At 35.9% G+C, this 20,023-nt stretch overlaps 1 protein-coding gene across 4 annotated transcripts in view; it reads left to right on the top strand.

The window, feature by feature from the left end:
* The window catches only part of LOC127876872 (E3 ubiquitin-protein ligase NEDD4-like), a 61,850-nt gene that overhangs the window by 22,455 nt on the left and 19,372 nt on the right, over window positions 1–20,023 (top strand). For 2 of the 4 annotated variants that reach the window (XM_052422367.1, XM_052422370.1), the window contains exons 5-18: window positions 913–966; window positions 1,294–1,406; window positions 2,316–2,421; window positions 4,409–4,635; window positions 6,894–7,079; window positions 7,406–7,553; window positions 8,349–8,375; window positions 12,776–12,892; window positions 13,424–13,549; window positions 15,697–15,751; window positions 16,371–16,423; window positions 17,037–17,102; window positions 17,406–17,512; window positions 18,835–18,957. In XM_052422367.1, the coding sequence (XP_052278327.1) occupies window positions 913–966; window positions 1,294–1,406; window positions 2,316–2,421; window positions 4,409–4,635; window positions 6,894–7,079; window positions 7,406–7,553; window positions 8,349–8,375; window positions 12,776–12,892; window positions 13,424–13,549; window positions 15,697–15,751; window positions 16,371–16,423; window positions 17,037–17,102; window positions 17,406–17,512; window positions 18,835–18,957 (1,508 nt within the window). The remainder of the gene's footprint in view (window positions 1–912; window positions 967–1,293; window positions 1,407–2,315; window positions 2,422–4,408; window positions 4,636–6,893; window positions 7,080–7,405; window positions 7,554–8,348; window positions 8,376–12,775; window positions 12,893–13,423; window positions 13,550–15,696; window positions 15,752–16,370; window positions 16,424–17,036; window positions 17,103–17,405; window positions 17,513–18,834; window positions 18,958–20,023) is intronic. The other 2 variants (XM_052422368.1, XM_052422369.1) reach the window with 2 other exon arrangements.

Here is a 20,023-nt window from a genome sequence, read left to right as displayed (position 1 = left end):
TGCATACTACCCCAAATATTTCCTTTGTCCCTTGACATATTGCTTTTATATTTTGCATACTTGTTTACCATCATGACCCCAACCTATTAACAAGAGCAGACAACTGTATCAAGCATTTTGAAAGAATTATTGCCCCTTTTATACTTTGAATATGCATATTATTGATAAATCTATGTTAAAGTGATCACACACCCACATTATACCCCTCTCTCCCCCCAACCCCAAACCCTTATAAGTTTTCATATTTTTGAAAGATCATCTATTAAATGATCACACACCCACATTATACCCCCCCCCTCTCCATGATGGCTTACGTTATACTGTCAAGCACTCCAATAGTCCAGCGCGCTATCCTCTGACAGCTCTTGTTAAGTAATATAGTTAAATATAAACTCATATCAATTGAAAGTAATTTTGCCTTTAACACACTTAAGTTTGTCCTTAAATTAAATGTCATAAAATGTATGTTATTTTCAAAATAGATTATTTCATTCTTGATTGACTTCATGGGATATGTTTGTTACTAATAATTACATGCGTGCCAGGGCTTTTCCCTAGGGTCTTTAAGCACAGGTGTGCCAGTGTGCTTGAATTTCCAAAGTATGGGGTACCCATATGGTTGAAATTCCAAATCTGGGGTAATCCTGTACTTGAAATTACAACATTATCATGATGAGTTTATTGTAGGGCGAAAACTGTGCAGTAATGAATAATGGACACATGAAATTAACAAATGGAATCATGGTATGCATGATTAGTGATGGTCTTTGCCCCTGTGTTAAGGCTTGTTGTGGACTCTAAAGAAGAATATGTAATAGCACAATTGGTTCTTAAGGTTCGGTAATGATAATAATTCTGACAATTATAATTGTTAAATTCACAATATTCCAAGCATGCTATATTATTTTGCAGGTAAACTCAAGGGACAATGTTTTGTTATTTGAAGTATTTGACTCCAATCGCTTGGTAAGCTTCAACTTTGTCATCCATTTTGTACAAGGTTTTTGTAAACTTTGCCTCATTTGATGTTTGCACCTTTACAGCGATGACTTAAAGAGATTTGCAATTCTTGTTGAAAAGCCTTGAAGTTTTTTTTAATGTATTGCACAGCAAAAAAGTACATTTTCATAGAATTAAGTTTCTGGTACTTTTTATTGAACTGTAGACATACATGTTCGATCCCTGTATTTGACCTTTTATCATCTTTGCATTTTAATCAGGAATTGATGTTTTTGAAAGTTAATGTTTCCTCTCCATGAATATTGTATTTGTTCTATCGTTGCATATTCAAAGACCCGAGATGATTTCCTGGGATTGGTGGAGATACCGTTAAACCACACTGCCCTTGACACAGAGAGGACTGATAGAGTTATTGTGAAGAAAGATTACATCCTGCGACCACGAAGGTAAATAAAACACTTTGGTAATATGAAAATAATGAAGTATCATTGCTTGAAAAATATAATGATTTACGGAGAAATTGAGAATATGCGGTGTTTTTACCCCATCATATCAAGGAAGCAAATTTATTCAAAGCAAGAGCTGTCATTATAGGATGACTTATGCCCCCTTTTAACGCTTGATAGAAGTTATGAGCTTTTTTCGAAACCTAAACACAGGTCAAGGTCACAGGGGTCAAAATTTTTGTGCGTATGGAAAGGCCTTGTCCGTATACACATGCATACCAAATATGAAGGTTATATCTCAAGGGACATAGAAGTTAAGAGCATTTTTCAAAACCTAAACGCAGATTTCAAAACCTAAATGCGGACCCTAACGTCAAGGTCACAGGTGTAACATTTTTTGTGCATATGGAAAGGCCTTGTCCATATACACATGCATACCAAATATGAAGGTTATACCTCAAGGGACATAGAAGTAATGAGCATTTTTCGAAACCTAAACGCAGATTTCGAAACCTTAACGCGTACCCTTAGTTCAAGGTCAAAGTCACAGGGGTAAATTTTTTTGTGCGTATGGAAAGGCCTTGTCCATATACACATGCATACCAAATATGAAGGTTTTATCTCAAGGGACATAGAAGTTATGAGCATTTTACGAAACTAAACGCAAAGTGTGACGGAAAGACAGACAGACGGACAGACAGACGGACAGTCCGATCACTATATGCCGCCTTTTCTTCGAAAAGGGGGCATAAAAATAAATAAAATAAAATTACCTGGATTATGCTAAACTGCACATTAATTTTTTTTTATTTAGCCATAAACAGTTGCTAATGCTATTTGTTTAACATTTTCATAATGCATCTCTGTAAATAAGTGGATGCTGGTATTTTTATTTAATTATTATTTCAGTGTACGATCACGGGTAAGGGGGCAGTTATGGTTGTATTTAGCGTATGTACCAGGTCCAAATGACAGCACAGCAGATTACACAAGCGCACCTCAGCAAGAGGTAAATGTACGTGGGTTTAAGTATGTTTAGACTTTTGTCTATTGTCATAAGAAAAGTATTGATGCAACAGTTATGGAAGTTCATTAACCTATTAATCAGCATTTATACTTGTGCATCTTGTATTTTGGTGCTTTAAGAGTTTGTTCATAAAAGTAGAATCTAGAGCCGTCCTATGGATATTCGTCTAGTTTATACACATTTTTATACCCCCACAAACGAAGTTTAGGGGGGTATATAGGAGTGAACTTGTTGGTCGGTCGGTCCATCCGTATTAAGTGTCCGCTCTCTAATTCAAGTAGTTTTCATTCGATCTTTACTAAACTTGGTCAGAAGTTGTATCTACATGATGTCTAGGCCAAGTTCGAACATGGGCCTTGCCAGGTCAAAAACTAGGTCATGGGGTCACTTAGTGCGTTTTAAACATTCAGCATGTTGTCCGCTCTCTAATTCACGTAGTTTTCATCCGATCTTCACCAAACTTGGTCAGAAGTTGTATCTACATGATGTCTAGGCCAAGTTCGAACATGGGCCTTGCCAGGTCAAAAACTAGGTCATGGGGTCACTTAGTGCGTTTTAAACATTCAGCATGTTGTCCGCTCTCTAATTCACGTAGTTTTCATCCGATCTTCACCAAACTTGGTCAGAAGTTGTATCTAGATGATGTCTAGGCCAAGTTCGAACATGGGCCTTGCCGGGTTAAAAACTAGGTCACGGTGTCACTTAGTGCGTTTTAAACATTCAGCATGTTGTCCGCTCTCTAATTCACGTAGTTTTAATCCGATCTTCACCAAACTTGGTCAGAATTTGTATCTACATGATGTCTAGATGATCTGAAGGCCAAGTTCGAACATGGGCCATGCCAGATCAAAAACTAGGTCACAGGGTCACTTAGTACGTTTTACACATTGAGCATGGTGTCTGCTCTCTATTTCAAGTAGTTTAAATCTGATCTTCACCACACTTGGTCAGAAGTTGTAACTAGATGATGTGTAGGTCAAGTTCGAACAAGGACCATGCCAGGTAAAAAACTAGGTCATGGGGTCACTTAGTGTGTTTTAGACCTCACCATGTTGTCCGCTCTCTAATTCATGTAGTTTTTATCCAATCTTCACCAAAATTGGTCAGAAGTTGTATCTTAATAATGTCTAGGGCAAGTTTGAATATGGGTCATGCCGGGTCAAAAACAAGGTCATGGGGTCACTTAGTGCGTTTTGAACATCACAATGTTGTCCGCTCTCAAATTCAAGTAGTTTTCATCCAATCTTCACCAAGCTTGGTCAGAAGTTGTATCTAGATGATGTCTAGGTCAAGTTTGAATATGGGTCATGCCGGGTCAAAAACTAGGTCATGGGGTATCTTATTGCGTTTTAAACCTCACCATTTTGTCCGCTCTCTTATTCAAGTAGTTTTCATCCAATCCTCACCAAACTTGGTCACAAGTTTTATCTAAATGATCTCTAGGACAAGTTTGAACATGGGCGTTTCCTTGCCTAAAACTAGGTCACGGGGTCACTTAGTGCGTTTTTTTAACATTCAGCATGGTGTCAGCTCTCTAATTCAAGTAGTTTACATCCGATACTCACCAAACTTGGTCAGAAGTTTTATGGAGATGATCTTAAGGCCAAGTTAGAACATGGGCCTTTCTGGGTCAAAAACTAGGTCAAGGGGTCACTCAGTGCGTTTTAAAAATTGAGCATGGTGTCCGCTGTTTTTTGTGAAGTGACATGCAGAATATTATGTGTCAATGCGGCATGTGGGGGTATTCGTCACGTCTGTGACAAAGCTCTAGTTTTAGCCTTATTTAAATGTTCCAAATGTCACAGAAAGCCATGCTTTAAGGTACACACACCTTATGTTGACTGATAATTATCAAAAAAGATAACATCCATTCTATAAACAATGTTTCTTTCAAATATTCCTCACTAATCACCAGTCCAGTACAATGCATGTACAGGGTGAAATCAAAACACAACTTGTTTCATCCCTATGGCAGCCAGGCTGGGAGCTGGTGGATGGGTTCACAGCCCTGTCTACCTCGGAGGGGGCCTCTGGTAATGAGGCGTCAGGAGGCTCAGCCTCCGGGCCCGTGAATACCACACCGCCTACCCCACACCCTGAACCCCTTCCCCCAGGATGGGAGGAGAAAAGAGACGCCCAGGGTCGTAGATATTATGTGAATCACAACACACGAAAGACTCAGTGGCAGAGACCTGTAGCCAGGTATTTATTGATCAGAATACTGTACATTATTTAGTAGGGTGTTACAATAAATTGGTATATTGGTATACCCCAGTATACTCCCAAACTATATAACAGCTTGAAATACAGTTTTGCTGATATAAATCTTAATATTATTAATTAATTATTAATCATTTTTTATGCCTACCGGTATTTTCAAAAGTTTGGGACAAAGAATAAAACAAATGATGTGTTTTATATCTATCAATACATGATGTTGAATTTTATAAAATATTAAAAGTATCAAGTAGCTTTCATCCCATTGATTCTGACATATCGGAGTGATATTCTGATATTCTGAACTTATGATTGTAAAAATAATCGGTTATATTGTCCAATTACCGGTATATAATATCATATGCTAATTGAGAATAATCATTATATGCCCATCATTGACATAACAGTTATTCTTGCAATGTATGAGAAGTAGAGTTCTACAGTGAAAAAACATGAGTATACAAGTAAAAATTTCTGTATATTAGCAACTTGACATTTATTAATTTCAAAATTTAGTTTTTACTTCAATGTGTTCATGGTTATACCAGTTACAAGTCATACAGATATAATATATGTTTTAGATGTTATCTATCATTATTCTTATTTTTTAATGTTTTTTTTTTATGTTTTCATTGTTATCAATATGTATTGCAATAAGGGTTTACTGTATTGTAATATATTGTACAATGCTGGGACTGCCTTCTTTTGTCTGTGATAAAGGATATGTTCCCTTCGTTGAGAAATTATAAATAGATATTGCTTGAAAGTTTTAATTATTGGCTTAGATTTTGTGTCAAAGTATACTGCATTTAGTCAGACACTGAAGTTGTGTCAAAGCCCACTGCATTTAGTCAGACAGTGGTGTTTTGTAAAATTACACTGCATTTAATCAGACGCTGTTTTGTGTCAAATTACTCTGCATTTAGTCAGACACTGATGTCTTGTCAAATAACACTGCATTAAGTCAGACGCTGATATTGTGTCAAATTACACTGCATTTAGTCAGACACTGATGTCTTGTCAAATTACACTGCATTTAGTCAGACGCTGATGTTGTGTCAAATTACACTGCATTTAGTCAGACACTGATGTCTTGTCAAATTACACTGCATTTAGTCAGACGCTGATGTTGTGTCAAATTACACTGCATTTAGTCAGACACTGAAGTTGTGTCAAATTACACTGCATTTAGTCAGACGCTGATATTGTGTCAAAATACACTGCATTTAGTCAGACACTGATGTCTTGTCAAATTACACTGCATTTAGTCAGACGCTGATATTGTGTCAAAATACACTGCATTTAGTCAGACACTGATGTCTTGTCAAATAACACTGCATTTAGTCAGACGCTGATGTTGTGTCAAATTACACTGCATTTAGTCAGACGCTGATATTGTGTCATAATACACTGCATTTAGTCAGACACTGATGTCTTGTAAAATTACACTGCATTTAGTCAGACGCTGATGTTGTGTCAAATTACACTGCATTTAGTCAGACACTGATGTTGTGTCAAAATACACTGCATTTAGTCAGACACTGATGTTGTGTCAAATTACACTGCATTTAGTCAGACGCTGATGTTGTGTCAAATTACTCTGCATTTAGTCAGACACTGATGTTGTGTCAAATTACACTGCATTTAGTCAGACGCTGATGTTGTGTCAAAATACACTGCATTTAGTCAGACGCTGATGTTGTGTCAAATTACACTGCATTTAGTCAGACACTGATGTTGTGTCAAATTACTCTGCATTTAGTCAGACGCTGATGTTGTGTCAAATAACACTGCATTTAGTCAGACACTGATGTTGTGTCAAATTACTCTGCATTTAGTCAGACACTGATGTTGTGTCAAATAACACTGCATTTAGTCAGACGCTGATGTTGTGTCAAATTACACTGCATTTAGTCAGACGCTGATGTTGTGTCAAATTGCACTGCATTTAGTCAGACGCTGATGTTGTGTCAAATTACACTGCATTTAGTCAGACGCTGATGTTGTGTCAAATTACACTGCATTTAGTCAGACGCTGATGTTGTGTCAAATTACACTGCATTTAGTCAGACGCTGATGTTGTGTCAAATTACACTGCATTTAGTCAGACACTGATGTTGTGTCAAATTACACTGCATTTAGTCAGACGCTGATATTGTGTCAAAATACACTGCATAACACAATATCAGAAGCATAAATTATAAGCACTTATATGCCTAATTGCCATGTTATCATTGTTTTAGGCCACCTGAAGCTGAGGGCCAAGGCAGTACAGACATGTTACAGTCGATGGCCCAGGCGTTATCTAGCACCGTAACTGAGTCCTCACGCCTGCCTGCTGGTTGGGAGGAGAGGATCGATGCCAATGGGCGGGTCTACTATTGCCATCACGAAACCCGTCAAACCCAGTGGGACCGGCCCACTGAAAGGTGAAATAATGTCCATTTGTGAATGTGATGTAGTTTTTACAAATGACTATATAGTGTTTAACAATATCTTTACAAATTGAAAAAGTATAAGAGAATCTGAGTGAGGAACATGAAACCTTAAAAGCACATCCGGGTTTAGAAAAAGTTCCAAATATTTAACACATAAATTAATGGTTAGAAAATATCTTCAATCTGGTTTGAAATTCTTCCTTGTTCCTTAAAGTGACCCTATGTAAAAATCATTTAATATTAACATCTTAAGTGAAAACAAAACCTTAGCTTTACTTTCATGCTCAAATTGACTTGTGATGAATTGTCTTGTACAGCTCAGCCTCGGAAGGCGGTGTGACGCCCGATGATGCTTGCGCAGCGGCTCTCAATTACCGACAGCGACGTCACATCAGTGTAGAGGACACTGTAAGCCTGGGTCCAGAGGGGGATAACGCGGTGCGCAGAAATGAATTTGGTCAACAGGTCAGTTGTTGTCAGTTATTAATTGTCATGTGAGAAAAAAAATCCACTTGTCCATTTTTCATGACAGTGATGTTTTTCCTTTACCAGCTGAATTTTTTTGACGATGTTGGGTCAGAATGAATAATATTTGTTACAACCAATTTAATCATTGTGAAATATAAAGGGTCATTCATTTATAAACACAATAAAGTCTTGTCATATTGAATGAAACTAAGCATGATATATACAAAATTAACCCTTCTTTGACATGGGACACATACAAATCATTCTTGAACAAGTGAAATATCACGTGAGCTTGTGCCATTCATATATTATTTTCATGCCAGATCAGATGTGGTAAATTCATGACTGTATATGTTTAGATGTGTTATCGTCACTCAGAATAATGTATTTTAAATTTTGTGGGTTTAACAAAAAACACTGATGTAAGAAGGGTCTTTTAAAGTGTCTGTTTATGTATCAGGAATTTGCAGATTTGGATTATACAAAGACATTTCTGAATTCTCAAGGACCACAATGGGTTTTGTTCCATAATAAAGCAATTCTGACATTTTCACATTTTGTTTCAAGATTATGATAATGCCGTTTATTCCTTATTGGTCAAGACTTTAATTTGCTCATTAGGTGCCTGCAAATAAATGCAGCTGATGCTGTATAAATAATTCACACTAATTTGATGCTATAGCCACACTGTAATTGGGAGTTTAGCCTTATCATGCTAGTAATAGTCTTAAAGGTGCTTTACCAGTTTTGTAAATAAAAATAGAGTAACCTTGATGTATTGCCATTTTATAGGGTAGATCAAAGTCTGTGGCCAGTGGAGTAAGTTGATAGTTTTCTTGAAGTGCTTGTCATGACTAGCATGTGCAATGGTGCTTAGGTACACTAACATAGTTCTTAATTGATAATGCTTCTTAACTAACCTAAGGCACTTAACAAACTGGTGTGAACCATCATCAAACCATCATATTTCTGTCATTTTCTAATTTAAGCAACATTTAGTTTGGTTTGTGTTTTCACATCCCTAGACTGCTAACTGTGCAGTTGTGGTATTGCGCTATATATATTTTTCAAATGTAATAGCAGATGCTATTGAAGGTTTCAAAATTTAAAGATTTTTCTTTGATTTTTAGATGGTGAGCTTGTGTGATTGGCTTTTGTACGTCCTTCATGTGTCGTGTTTCATCTTGCATTCAACTTGTGAAATCTCATGGCCAAATTAATTGCTAAATCTTCATAAAACTTGGTCAGAACATTTTTGCCAATGAAATAAATGTTGAGATCAAACTTGGTTCATGTGGGGCACAACTATGTCACTTTGTCAAATTAAAGAAAACGCCTTTTAACACACTTAGGCCGCATTTATATCCCAATCAATATGAACCTTGGTCAGAACATTTTTGCCAATGAAATAAATGTTGAGATCAAACTTGGTTCATGTGGGGTACACCTATGTCACTTTGTCAAATTAAAGAAAAAGCCTTTTAACACACTTAAGGCCGCATTTATATCCCAATCAATATGAACCTTGGTCAGAACATTTTTGCAAATGAAACTGGGCCATGTGAGGGTTAAACACTTGGTCACTTGGTCAAGAAAAAAGCTTGTGCAAACTCTAGGGGTCAAAGATATTGACCAATCTTCATAAACACCTGTCAGAACATTTTCAAAAATGTTTAAATGATTTCTCAGCTGAAATTGAAACTGGGTCATTTGGGTTAAAAAATGTCACTACATCAAATTAAAGGAAAAGAACATTTTGAAGGCCACATTTGTTGCCCAATCTTCTTAAAACGTGTTCAGAACATTGCTCCCAATAATGTTTTGATAGAGTTTATTGCTAGGTAAGATTTGGTCAAGAACTATATAACTAGGTCAAATTAAATGAAAAGCTTGTTAACACTGTAGACGTAACACATATTCATCAATCTTCATGAAACTTATTTAAAAGTTGGGTCAATGCGGGTCACACACTAGGTTATTATTTCAAATTAAAGAATTAGCTTGTTAACACTAGAGGCCACATTTTAAGTCCAATCTTCATGAAACTAGGTCAAAACATATGTACAAATATGTCAGCAGACTTTGAAACTGGTTTATGTTGGTCCGAAAATTAGGTCAATATGTCAAATTTAAGTCAAAGCTTGTGAAAGTTTTGAAGACCTCATATATTGCCAAATTGTCATGAAACTTGTTAAAAAACAAGGTCATTAAGTTAAATGAAAGAAAAGTCATGTTTGTGAGATATGGTTCTGAATCATTGAAAAACATGGTTTCATAAGGCTTGGAAGTTTTTAACCAGGTTTTCCAAAGGAAAAAACTGGTTATTAGATTGGCGAATGTTGGCGGGCGGGCGGGCAACAAGCTTGTCCGGGACATATTTTTGTCGTTCATTGTGAGATTTTAAAAGCATTTGGCACATTTGTTCACTATCATTAGACGGTGTGTCCAAGAAAGAATAACGTCGATATCTTGAAAGTTAATTTCACACTTTGAGTTCAAAGGTAAAAAATGGCCATAAATGAGCTTTTCTGGGTCATGACTATGTCATTCATTGTGAGATTTTAAAATCAGTTGGCACATTTGTTCACAATCATTGGACAGTGTGTCGCACGAAAGAATTACGTCAATAACTATAAGGTCTAGGTCGCCAGGACTAAAAATATATTTATTTTGAAACAAAGGGGGTTACTTATAAACAATCAGTTCAGTTTGAGTTGTCTCCCTTTATCAGACTTTTTTTTCAAATTGAAAACCTGGTGATGTGACAATTTTGTCCCTTGTTATTATTTGGCTATAGTAAAACCATTTTATTAAAATGCTTTCTGGTGGTTTATAGGGAAATATCAGTGAATTAAAACTGATAATTTACGGGTTCAAACAGCTGCACCACGCGTGAAAATATTGTTTTCTATGATCACTCGTGAATTAAAATCGATATTTCACCAAATCCCTCTATTTTATACTCAGCAAGTCATTTTTGACCCACTCATAAAACATCCTCAGAATATTTAAATAGCGTGTTGTGATAGCTGGAGTTTCAAAAGCATGGCTGCCACATGTTTGTGCATTTTCCCATATACATGTAAGTCTATTGTGGAACCTTGTGAACGTTACCTGCTGAAAACAGTTTATCTATACTCTATGTATTGGATCTCCAGAACTGAAAACAGTTTATATATACATTGTACTCTATGTATTGGATCTCCAGAACTGAAAACAGTTTATATATACTCTATGTATTGGATCTCCAGAACTGAAAACAGTTTAGTTCCTTGAAGACTCAGGTGACTGCTTAGGGCCCTAGGCATTCTTGTTAATGCATTTTTTTTATACAAGCACGTTTACACAAAAATTAGAACGTCATGATTATTGTTAAATTGTCTAATTTAGGCACATAAGCACATGATTCAATTGACAGGTAAGTACATATAGGTGATGTATAAATAGTCTGTTTCTGTGGATGATGCATTGGCTTTGCAATTCAATAAAACTACAGGTACATACAAAACAAAAACAAAAATGAGCAGGCGCTGTTTTGCTCTAGATCTTTCCCTAATTAAACTTACCTGATCAGGTTGAAAACTAAGAATGCAATGGTTATATCGAGAGCAATAATTTCTCATATTGTTTGGTTATCAATTTAAAAGCTTAAACATAAATATAAAACAGAGTGAAACCTGTGCACGCCAAATTAAATGTATTATCTGTTTAACTTTGTAAAATGTGTATTGAAAAATATGGATATGCATGAATATTTTAGAAAACATTTATAGTTATATAATAACTTTATCTTATGTTGTAATATGTAACAGTTTTTGGTCTTTCTGAATGTTACATATTATAAAATATAAATCTTTTGTAAAGAAAATACATTTTTAAAAACACCTAAGTCTGTCATTTTTTTTATGTCTACTTAAGTACCATAATTACTCTAAGTATTCGGACACTTAAAATTTTTTTTTTTCGTGTCCAAAACTTAAGATAAGAAAAATATCCCAAAATTAAGTGTCCGAAAATTTATAGACAAAAATTAAGGTGTCCAAAAATTGTTATTATATTGAAATAACTGCAATTAATCGATGTTCAATAATTGTCTTGTCATTAACTCTTCTTTTTCTGCTTAAACAACTTCACAGCTTTGCTAACTCTTGCCTGAAATGATATAGAACAATAACGTAAAAACATAAAACATAAAACATTCTGCTTCCTTAATAGGACGATATTGTTTCAAATGCTGTTGGGTAAATCAATAACTTTCTACCGGTATACATGGTTGATTACCCAATTACACATTTATGTAATGGTCCATTGCCCTGAGGCATGAATCTGCAAGGATTTATGACCTTAATCCCGTTGTAAAGAAAAGCGAAAACAGGGCGGAAGTCTGTAGAAAAGCGCGGTAAAATATACTGTCCGAAAATTAAGAGACATTAATTATGGACAAAAACCTGTATGTCCGAAAATTTAGAGTCACGAAAAATAAATATTTTCGCTAAAAAACAGGGTGTCCGAAAACTTAAAATGTCCGAAAACTTTAAGAGTAATTAAGGTAATTTTTCTGAAAATTGAGCATTGATAAACCTTTGTTTCTGTAACTAATACATGTTAGTACATACATACAATTTTGTTTTAATCCATCATACTCGCATTCATTAAAAACACCCAATGTGATATATTTTGGTGTATTCATTATTGTTGAATACAGCAATCTCATGCAGCAAAGTAACTGCATAGTGTTTATTTAATTTACACCATTAGAGGTTTAAGTTTTGTTTTGAGCCATTTTGGTGTTTAAATGAGTAAACAGAAAAATGCAAATGATGGGATATGAAGTACACAAAAACCAGAACCACTCACCAAGGTTTGCGGTATAGGTTTTCTAATCCTTGCTATATAAACTTATCTGTATTAATCACTTACCAAGTATTCTCTGTGTCTATGTTTTCTATCTTCAGTGCAAAATGATATTATGAACATTTATACCTTCTGCAATGTTAACATTATCAGATGTTTTTTAATAAAATCTCTCATGTCTTGTTGATTTTATCATCTTTGGCATTATGATGTTTTGTATGTTTGAACTTTTAAGCCGTATTCAAATTGTATAAGCCTATGGTTTATTTATTGTGACAATCATATTTTAAGAGAATCAATGTATTCTTGTACAATTGAGCCACATTCGTATTTTAACAGGATTATGATTTCCTGTTGATATTCAGCCTCGCACGCCGGTGTCCAGTATAGATGAGGAACCATTGCCCGCAGGCTGGGCCACAGGGGTGGCTCCCAATGGTCGGGTGTTCTTCATAGACCACAACACTGCCACCACCTCCTGGGTAACGTATTGTATCCACTGATTCTATAGTTTTATATTATATTCTCTATATTTTCAAATTGCGAAGTCTTACCGTGTTGTTTACTCTGTCTTGTTGATTGTTAAAGGCCTTAAAGTTTGCATTTTCTGAAAAGGTATTACTGATATACTCTTGAAACTGTAGGAAAAAAACTAGATAAAGAAGGGAAAAAACAACAACAACCGTGGTTTTAATGTTGAAATTAAATGTAATTGGAATGCAAGGTATGGAGGTGAGTCATATGAGTGAATGTTTTGGTCTATTTGTCTGTTTATTGCATTGTTTCCTTTAACTAACAAGAATGACTTTATGGACTTTTTGAACACATGTTATATCACAAAATACAGATCAAGTTGGAGAATGGTTGCATAAATCTAAATATTGATAACTTATGGCCTCATTTTGACTTTTTAAACATGCTTTATGGATTTTTATTCAGTATAAAAGAGTGAACTCATGCAAATAATTTTTTATGGTAAACTGTTAAATATAATTTGTATGGACCTATAACAGATAGACCCCAGAAAGCCTCGGTCAGGCAGTGTTCGCCAGTCACAAGATGACAATCTGGCACCAGATAAGAACATAGTAAGACCATCCTCAAATGTGGACCTGCTGAGCAACCTTGGACCTCTGCCGGTAAGTGGCAAATCATTGAAAATAACATAAGTAACAGCCCAGGGCCCATATTCACAATTCTTCTGAGGGAAATTGCTAAATTTCGTTAAATTCTGAAGTAAAGTCTGGGGCTACCGACATTAGTTAGTTCATTTTTAGCTCATCTATTTTTTGAAAAAAAATTATGAGCTATTGTCATCACCTTGGCGTCGGCGTTGGCGTCGGCGTCCGGTTAAGTTTTACGTTTAGGTCCACTTTTCTCAGAAAGTATCAATGCTATTGCATTCAAACTTCGTACACTTACTTACTATCATGAGGGGACTGGGCAGGCAAAGTTAGATAACTCTGGCGTGCATTTTGACTGAATTATGTGCCCTTTTTATACTTAGAAAATTGAAAAGTTTGGTTAAGTTTTGCGTTTTGGTCCACTTTTTTCAGAAAGTATCAATGCTATTGCAGTCAAACTTGGTACACTTACTTACTATCATGAGGGGACTGGGCAGGCAAAGTTAGATAACTCTGGCGTGCATTTTGACAAAATTATGTGCCCTTTTTATACTTAGAAAATTGAAAATTTTGGTTAAGTTTTGTGTTTAGGTCCATTTGATTCCTTAAGTATCAAAGCTATTGCTTTCATACTTGCAACACTTACTAACTATCATAAGGGGACTGTGCAGGCAAAGTAATGTAACTCTGACTGGCATTTTGACAGAATTATGTGCCCTTTTTATACTTAGAAAATTTGGTTATGTTTTGTGTTTAGGTCCACTTTATTCCTACAGTATCAAAGCTATTGCTTTCATACTTGCAACACTTATTAACTATCGTAAGGGGACTGTGCAGGCAAAGTTATGTAACTCTGACTGGCATTTGGACGGAATTATGGGCCCTTTATACTTAGAAAATTGAAAGTTTGGTTAAGTTTTGTGTTTTGGTCCACTTTACCCCTAAAGTATCATAGATATTGCTTTCATACTTGGAACACTCGCAAACTATCATAAGGGTACAGTAAAGGGACAAGTTGCATAACTCTGGATGTCATTTTTACGGAATTATGGCCCTTTTTTGACTTAGTAACTTTGAATAAATGGTTAAATTTTGTGTTTCGATCCACTTTACTTCTAAAGTATCAAGGCTTTTGCTTTCAAACTTCAAATACTTTCATGCTATCATGAGGTTACTGTACCTGGCAAGTTGAATTTTACCTTGACCTTTGAATGACCTTGACTCTCAAGGTCAAATTATTAAATTTTGCTAAAATTGCCATAACTTCTTTATTTATGATTAGATTTGATTGATACTTTGACAAAACAACTCTTACCTGACATACCACAATAAACTCCACCCAAACCATCGCCCGTGCCCCCCCCCCCACTTCCCTTCCCCCCCCCCCCCCCGAATCCCCCCCCCCCCCCCACTATTTTTTTTTTTTTTTTTTTTTTTTTTTTATATTATCTCACAACCACCACACCCTCACACTATACCCCCCCCCCCCATCCCACCCCCTCCCCAATTATTTTTTTTTTAAACGGTTAAAAAACAAAACTATTTATTTTGCTTATTTTATGTTTGAAATACCGTCCAACCATCGCACCCAAGAATCCCCCCCAACCCCCCAACCCCCCACCCGAATCCCCCCCCCCCCCAAATTTTTTCTTCTTTTTTTTTTTTTTTTTTTTTTTTTTTTTAAGATCATCTCACAAATAACCACCACACCCTCACACTATACTCCCCCCCCCCCACCTCATCCCCCCCCCCCCCAGTTTTTTTTTAAACGGTTAAAAAAACACAAATATTTATTTTTATTATTTTATGTTTGAAATACCGTCCAACCATCGCACCCAAGAATCCATACCCCCCGACCCCCCACCCCCCCCTTCCCGATTTTTTTTCCCCTTTTTTTGGCATTTTTGGAAGATAATGTAATAAATGTCCACACCCCCACACAATGCACCCCTCTTCACTCCACCCCTCCCTCCTTTGTGATTGAAAATGAGAGTCCCTTCACCTATAAAAAGAAAATAGATGAGCGGTCTGCACCCGCAAGGCGGTGCTCTTGTTTTAAAACAAATAAGTACTGCTGAAATGATTTATGTTGAAACCTTTTGTTGCAGTAAAAAAATATTTTCTTGGGGTAAATACTTGTTTTTTTGTTTCCGTGGTGACAGGATGGCTGGGAGGAACGAACTCACACAGATGGAAGAGTGTTCTATATCAATCACAGTGAGTAAACACAACAATATTTTGTTATGGTTATTTTGCTTGCAAAAATAATTTAGACATTTCCACTTAATGTCCAACTATGTTTTTATGCCCCCAGATCGAATGATCAGGGGTTATATTGTTTTTTGCCTGTCTGTCTGTCTGTCTGTCATAGTATGTGTGTGTCTGTCCCAAATCTTTTATCTTGCTCATAAAATGAAAACTTTTGGGTCTATGTTCTTTAAACTTCACATGTGCATGCATCTCATTGAGATCTAAAATCAAAAATGGTTTGAGGTCACTAGGTCAAAGGTCAAGGTCACTGTGACCTTTACATTCAAAATATAACCTTTGTTTCTAAAATAGCTACTGTGTGGCTTCAAAGCGCAGTAGTTGGGGCATTGTGTTTCACAAACACAGCTCTTGTTGTACCTAACTTGATATAGTGAGACAATTTTGTCACATCATTGCACTTTTATTTGTTGCAAATTACTCACAAACATGTTAAGCAGTTATATTTATTATAATATTTCGATTTCACCTTGTAATTGTATAAAACTGCTATGAAACAAGCATTTTATCTTTACATTGGTAAAACAGTTCATTTTCATGTTTAAAGTTGTAAACCAATTATTTTCAGAAACCCGAACTACGCAATGGGATGATCCTAGATTGGAAATGTTTGGAGGACCTGTATGTATTATTGTTTGTTTTCCCTTTAAAAATCTTATTGGGATTTAGAGATTCAGGATGGTTGTTTGTTGGCGTATGACTGTAAAATAATATTTATGTCAAGTGTACAAATTAATATTTTTCCTGAGCACATGCTTATTTTATTATAGAACCCCAAAATGAAACAAATTTTTGCTTAATGCTTTTATTATTTCTCTGCCTCTAATTCAGTTTAATGCACATACTATTTTCTCTTTGATGTTTAGGTATTCGCTTCGAAATTATTGTTCTTGTTGGATTTCCATCAATATTTTCCTTGGATTTAAAGTATATTATGCTGGGAATGCTTCTGGCCCTACTAATAGGCATAACCACTATGACTGTCTTTGTGTCACTATAACTGTCTTGAAGCATGCAGAAACAAGATATTAAGTAGAATTTACAAAAGGTCTCAATTAAACAAATTAAAAACAAAGATTTTTTCGTTTTTTCGTGAACAAGTTGAACACATTTTTTTTTTTAAGAAATGGCTTTGTGATACCTATTTCATTTTTGTTTTGTTATTTTGTTTAAGAAATTCTGAAACACTAAAACACTTTAGTGGAATAGATGCTTCTGATTTGATCTTTTGCAGGCGGTCCCATATTCCAGAGACTTTAAGCAGAAAGTGGAATACTTTAGATCAAAATTAAGAAAACCTGTAAGTGTGAAAATAAAGTGAAGTATTTTTTTGTTCTTAAAATATGATAACAAATATAGTGTTCAATTCAGCAAAGTATACTTTAGACATAAAAATGTTATAAATAGTTTATATTGTAGCAAAAGTAAGAATCATTATTGAATTAGACTTGATAATATTTTTTATAAAGAGTACCCTAACAATCAAACATGTTTAAGATGCATTTTCTTTTACCTCTATTTTTAAAAACAAGTTGTGTTTGTGTGTTGTATTTTCGAAAATGTTGTATGTTCTTTTAACTCTTTCTGTTTGGACCAATTTCAGGCCAATTTGCCAAATAAAACAGATATTAAAGTCAGTCGAAAGAAAGTTTTCGAAGATTCTTACCGTGTTGTGATGTCTATAAAAAAGCCAGACTTGTTCAAAACAAGGTATGTTAAATTAGTAATTCCTTTACTGGCTGTAGTTATTTATTTAAGTTTAATGAAACTTGCATATTATATCCATACCATCAAGAAAACAGACAGAAATGTTTGAGTCTTATAGATTTTATGAAGTCTTGGATGCATAGGCATTAATCCAAAAGGGTGTTATGCTGAAATAATTTAGATAAACTATGCTGCCAGAGTAGCTCCAGAACAGCTTGTTCAATTGCGCAGTCTGGTCATGATCTACAATGTCCGCTATAAATGTACGCACGGTTTCATGGTCTAATTAGCAAAAAGGATAGCCCTGAGCAGACTGAGTGGATGGACAGTTTCTTGTTAATTGTTTTTGGGTTCTCACTAAGACATGTTATTCAATATGATTGGGTACTTGTTAAGACTAGTTACTTAATGGGACTGTTATCTCAGTATTACTTGTTACGTAGTGACTGGTTTCTTTTTGTCCCCTACCTGTTTCACCGGAGGGGACTTATGGTTTGCACTGTGTGTCCGTCCGTCCGTTTGTTAGTCCATCAGTCTGTCACACTTTTCTGGATCCTGCGATAACTCTAAAACTAAAAGTTTCATGAAACTTAAAATTAAACAGATGGCAATATGGAGATTATGCACGTCATTTCATTTTGTTCCTACGTCAAAAATTCTGGTTGCTATGGCAACAAATAAAAAAAATTCAAAAACAATCTGACAATGGTGGAGCCGGTAGGGGACATATATTGCTTGGCAATAGTCTTGTTCATACTGATTATTCAATGTGACTGGCTGTTCACTGTGACTGGTTGCTCACTGAGACTGCTTGTTAAATGAGACTGGTTACTCAATGTGATTGGGTACATGTTTATACTTGTTACTCAAAGTGATTGGTAATACAATGTGAGACTGCTTACTATATGAGAATTGTTACTTAGCGATCAAGGTCGAATGGTAACTCAGTGCCACTTGTTGCTCAATTCAAGTTGTTGTTCAATGCAAGGGGTTTTAATGAGACTGGGAAATCAGTGCCACTTGTTGCTCAATTAAAGTTATTGTTCAATGCAAGGGGTTTTAATGAGACTGGTAACTCAGTGCCACTTGTTGCTCAATTCAAGTTGTTGTTCAATGCAAGGGGTTTTAATGAGACTGGTAAATCAGTGCCACTTGTTGCTCAATTAAAGTTATTGTTCAATGCAAGGGGTTTTAATGAGACTGGTAACTCAGTGCCACTTGTTGCTCAATTCAAGTTGTTGTTCAATGCAAGGGGTTTTAATGAGACTGGTTACTGAATGAGACTCATTTTTGACTGCTCATTTAATCTGCCTGGTTGGTTGCAGATTGTGGATTGAGTTTGACGGGGAGACAGGCCTGGATTATGGGGGTGTGGCCCGTGAGTGGTTCTTCCTGCTGTCCAAAGAGATGTTCAACCCGTACTACGGACTGTTTGAGTACTCAGCAACGTAAGTGAGTTTTCACCTGATACATGTTAAGTTAACAGAACACTTTTAAAGGGGAACATAATTTTTCCATTTAGATTGCAGGTAATTTTGTTGTTGTTATTATCCCCCGCCATAGGCAGAGGGATATTGTTTTGTTGTTGTCAGTCCGTCTGTCCGTACGTCCGTCTTTCTTTCCGTCCAGCACTTTTGTGTCTGGAGCCATATCTTGGAAGTGCTTTGGCGGATTTCATTGAAACTTGGTATGAGTATATAAATGTATAAGAGGATGATGCACCCCAAATAGCATTGTACCCCATCTGTTAATAACGGAGTTATGGCCCTTTGTTTTTACAAAAAATGCTTTTTAGCTGAGTGTCAAATCTAACACATTTGTGTCCAGAAGCATATTGGCGGGGGATATCAATTCAATGAATTTGCTTGTTAACCAGGTTTTCCGAAGGAAAAAACTGGTTATTAGATTGGCGAATGCGTGCGGGCTGGCTGGCTGGCTGGCGGGCTGGCTGGCTGGCTGGCAGGCTGGCGGGCTGGCGGAACAAGCTTGTCCGGGCCATAACTTTGTCGTTCATTGTGAGATTTTAAAATCATTTGGCACATTTGTTAACCATCATTAGACGGTGTGTCGCGCGAAAAAATTACGTCAATATCTCCAAGGTCAAGGTCACACTTTGAGTTCAAAGGTAAAAAATAGCCATAAATGAGCTTGTCTGGGCTATAACTATGTCATTCATTATGACATTTTAAAATCATTTGGCACATTTGTTCACCATCATGGGACGGTGTGTTGCACGAAAGAATCACGTCAATATCTCCAATGTCAAGGTCGCCACGACTAAAAATAGATTTATTTTAAAACAAACTTACAAAGGGCGTTAATTTTGTTTGTTCATTTCAAAAGTTCAGTTTGAGTTGTCTCCCTTTATCAGATTTTTTTTCACAATGAAAACCTGGTTTTGTGACAATTTTGTCCCTTCAGTCCTACTTGGTTACTCCTTTCTCCATAGATTCAACAAGATCAGGGCTAATCTATTTAACATTTCAGGGGTCATTATCAAAGTGGTGTGAAGCG

This window comes from Dreissena polymorpha, chromosome 4 (genome assembly GCF_020536995.1).
Source record: "Dreissena polymorpha isolate Duluth1 chromosome 4, UMN_Dpol_1.0, whole genome shotgun sequence".
NCBI lineage: Eukaryota > Metazoa > Mollusca > Bivalvia > Myida > Dreissenidae > Dreissena > Dreissena polymorpha.
The sequence above is the reverse complement of the archived record's forward strand: the minus strand, read 5'-3'. Positions and strand labels throughout refer to the sequence as shown.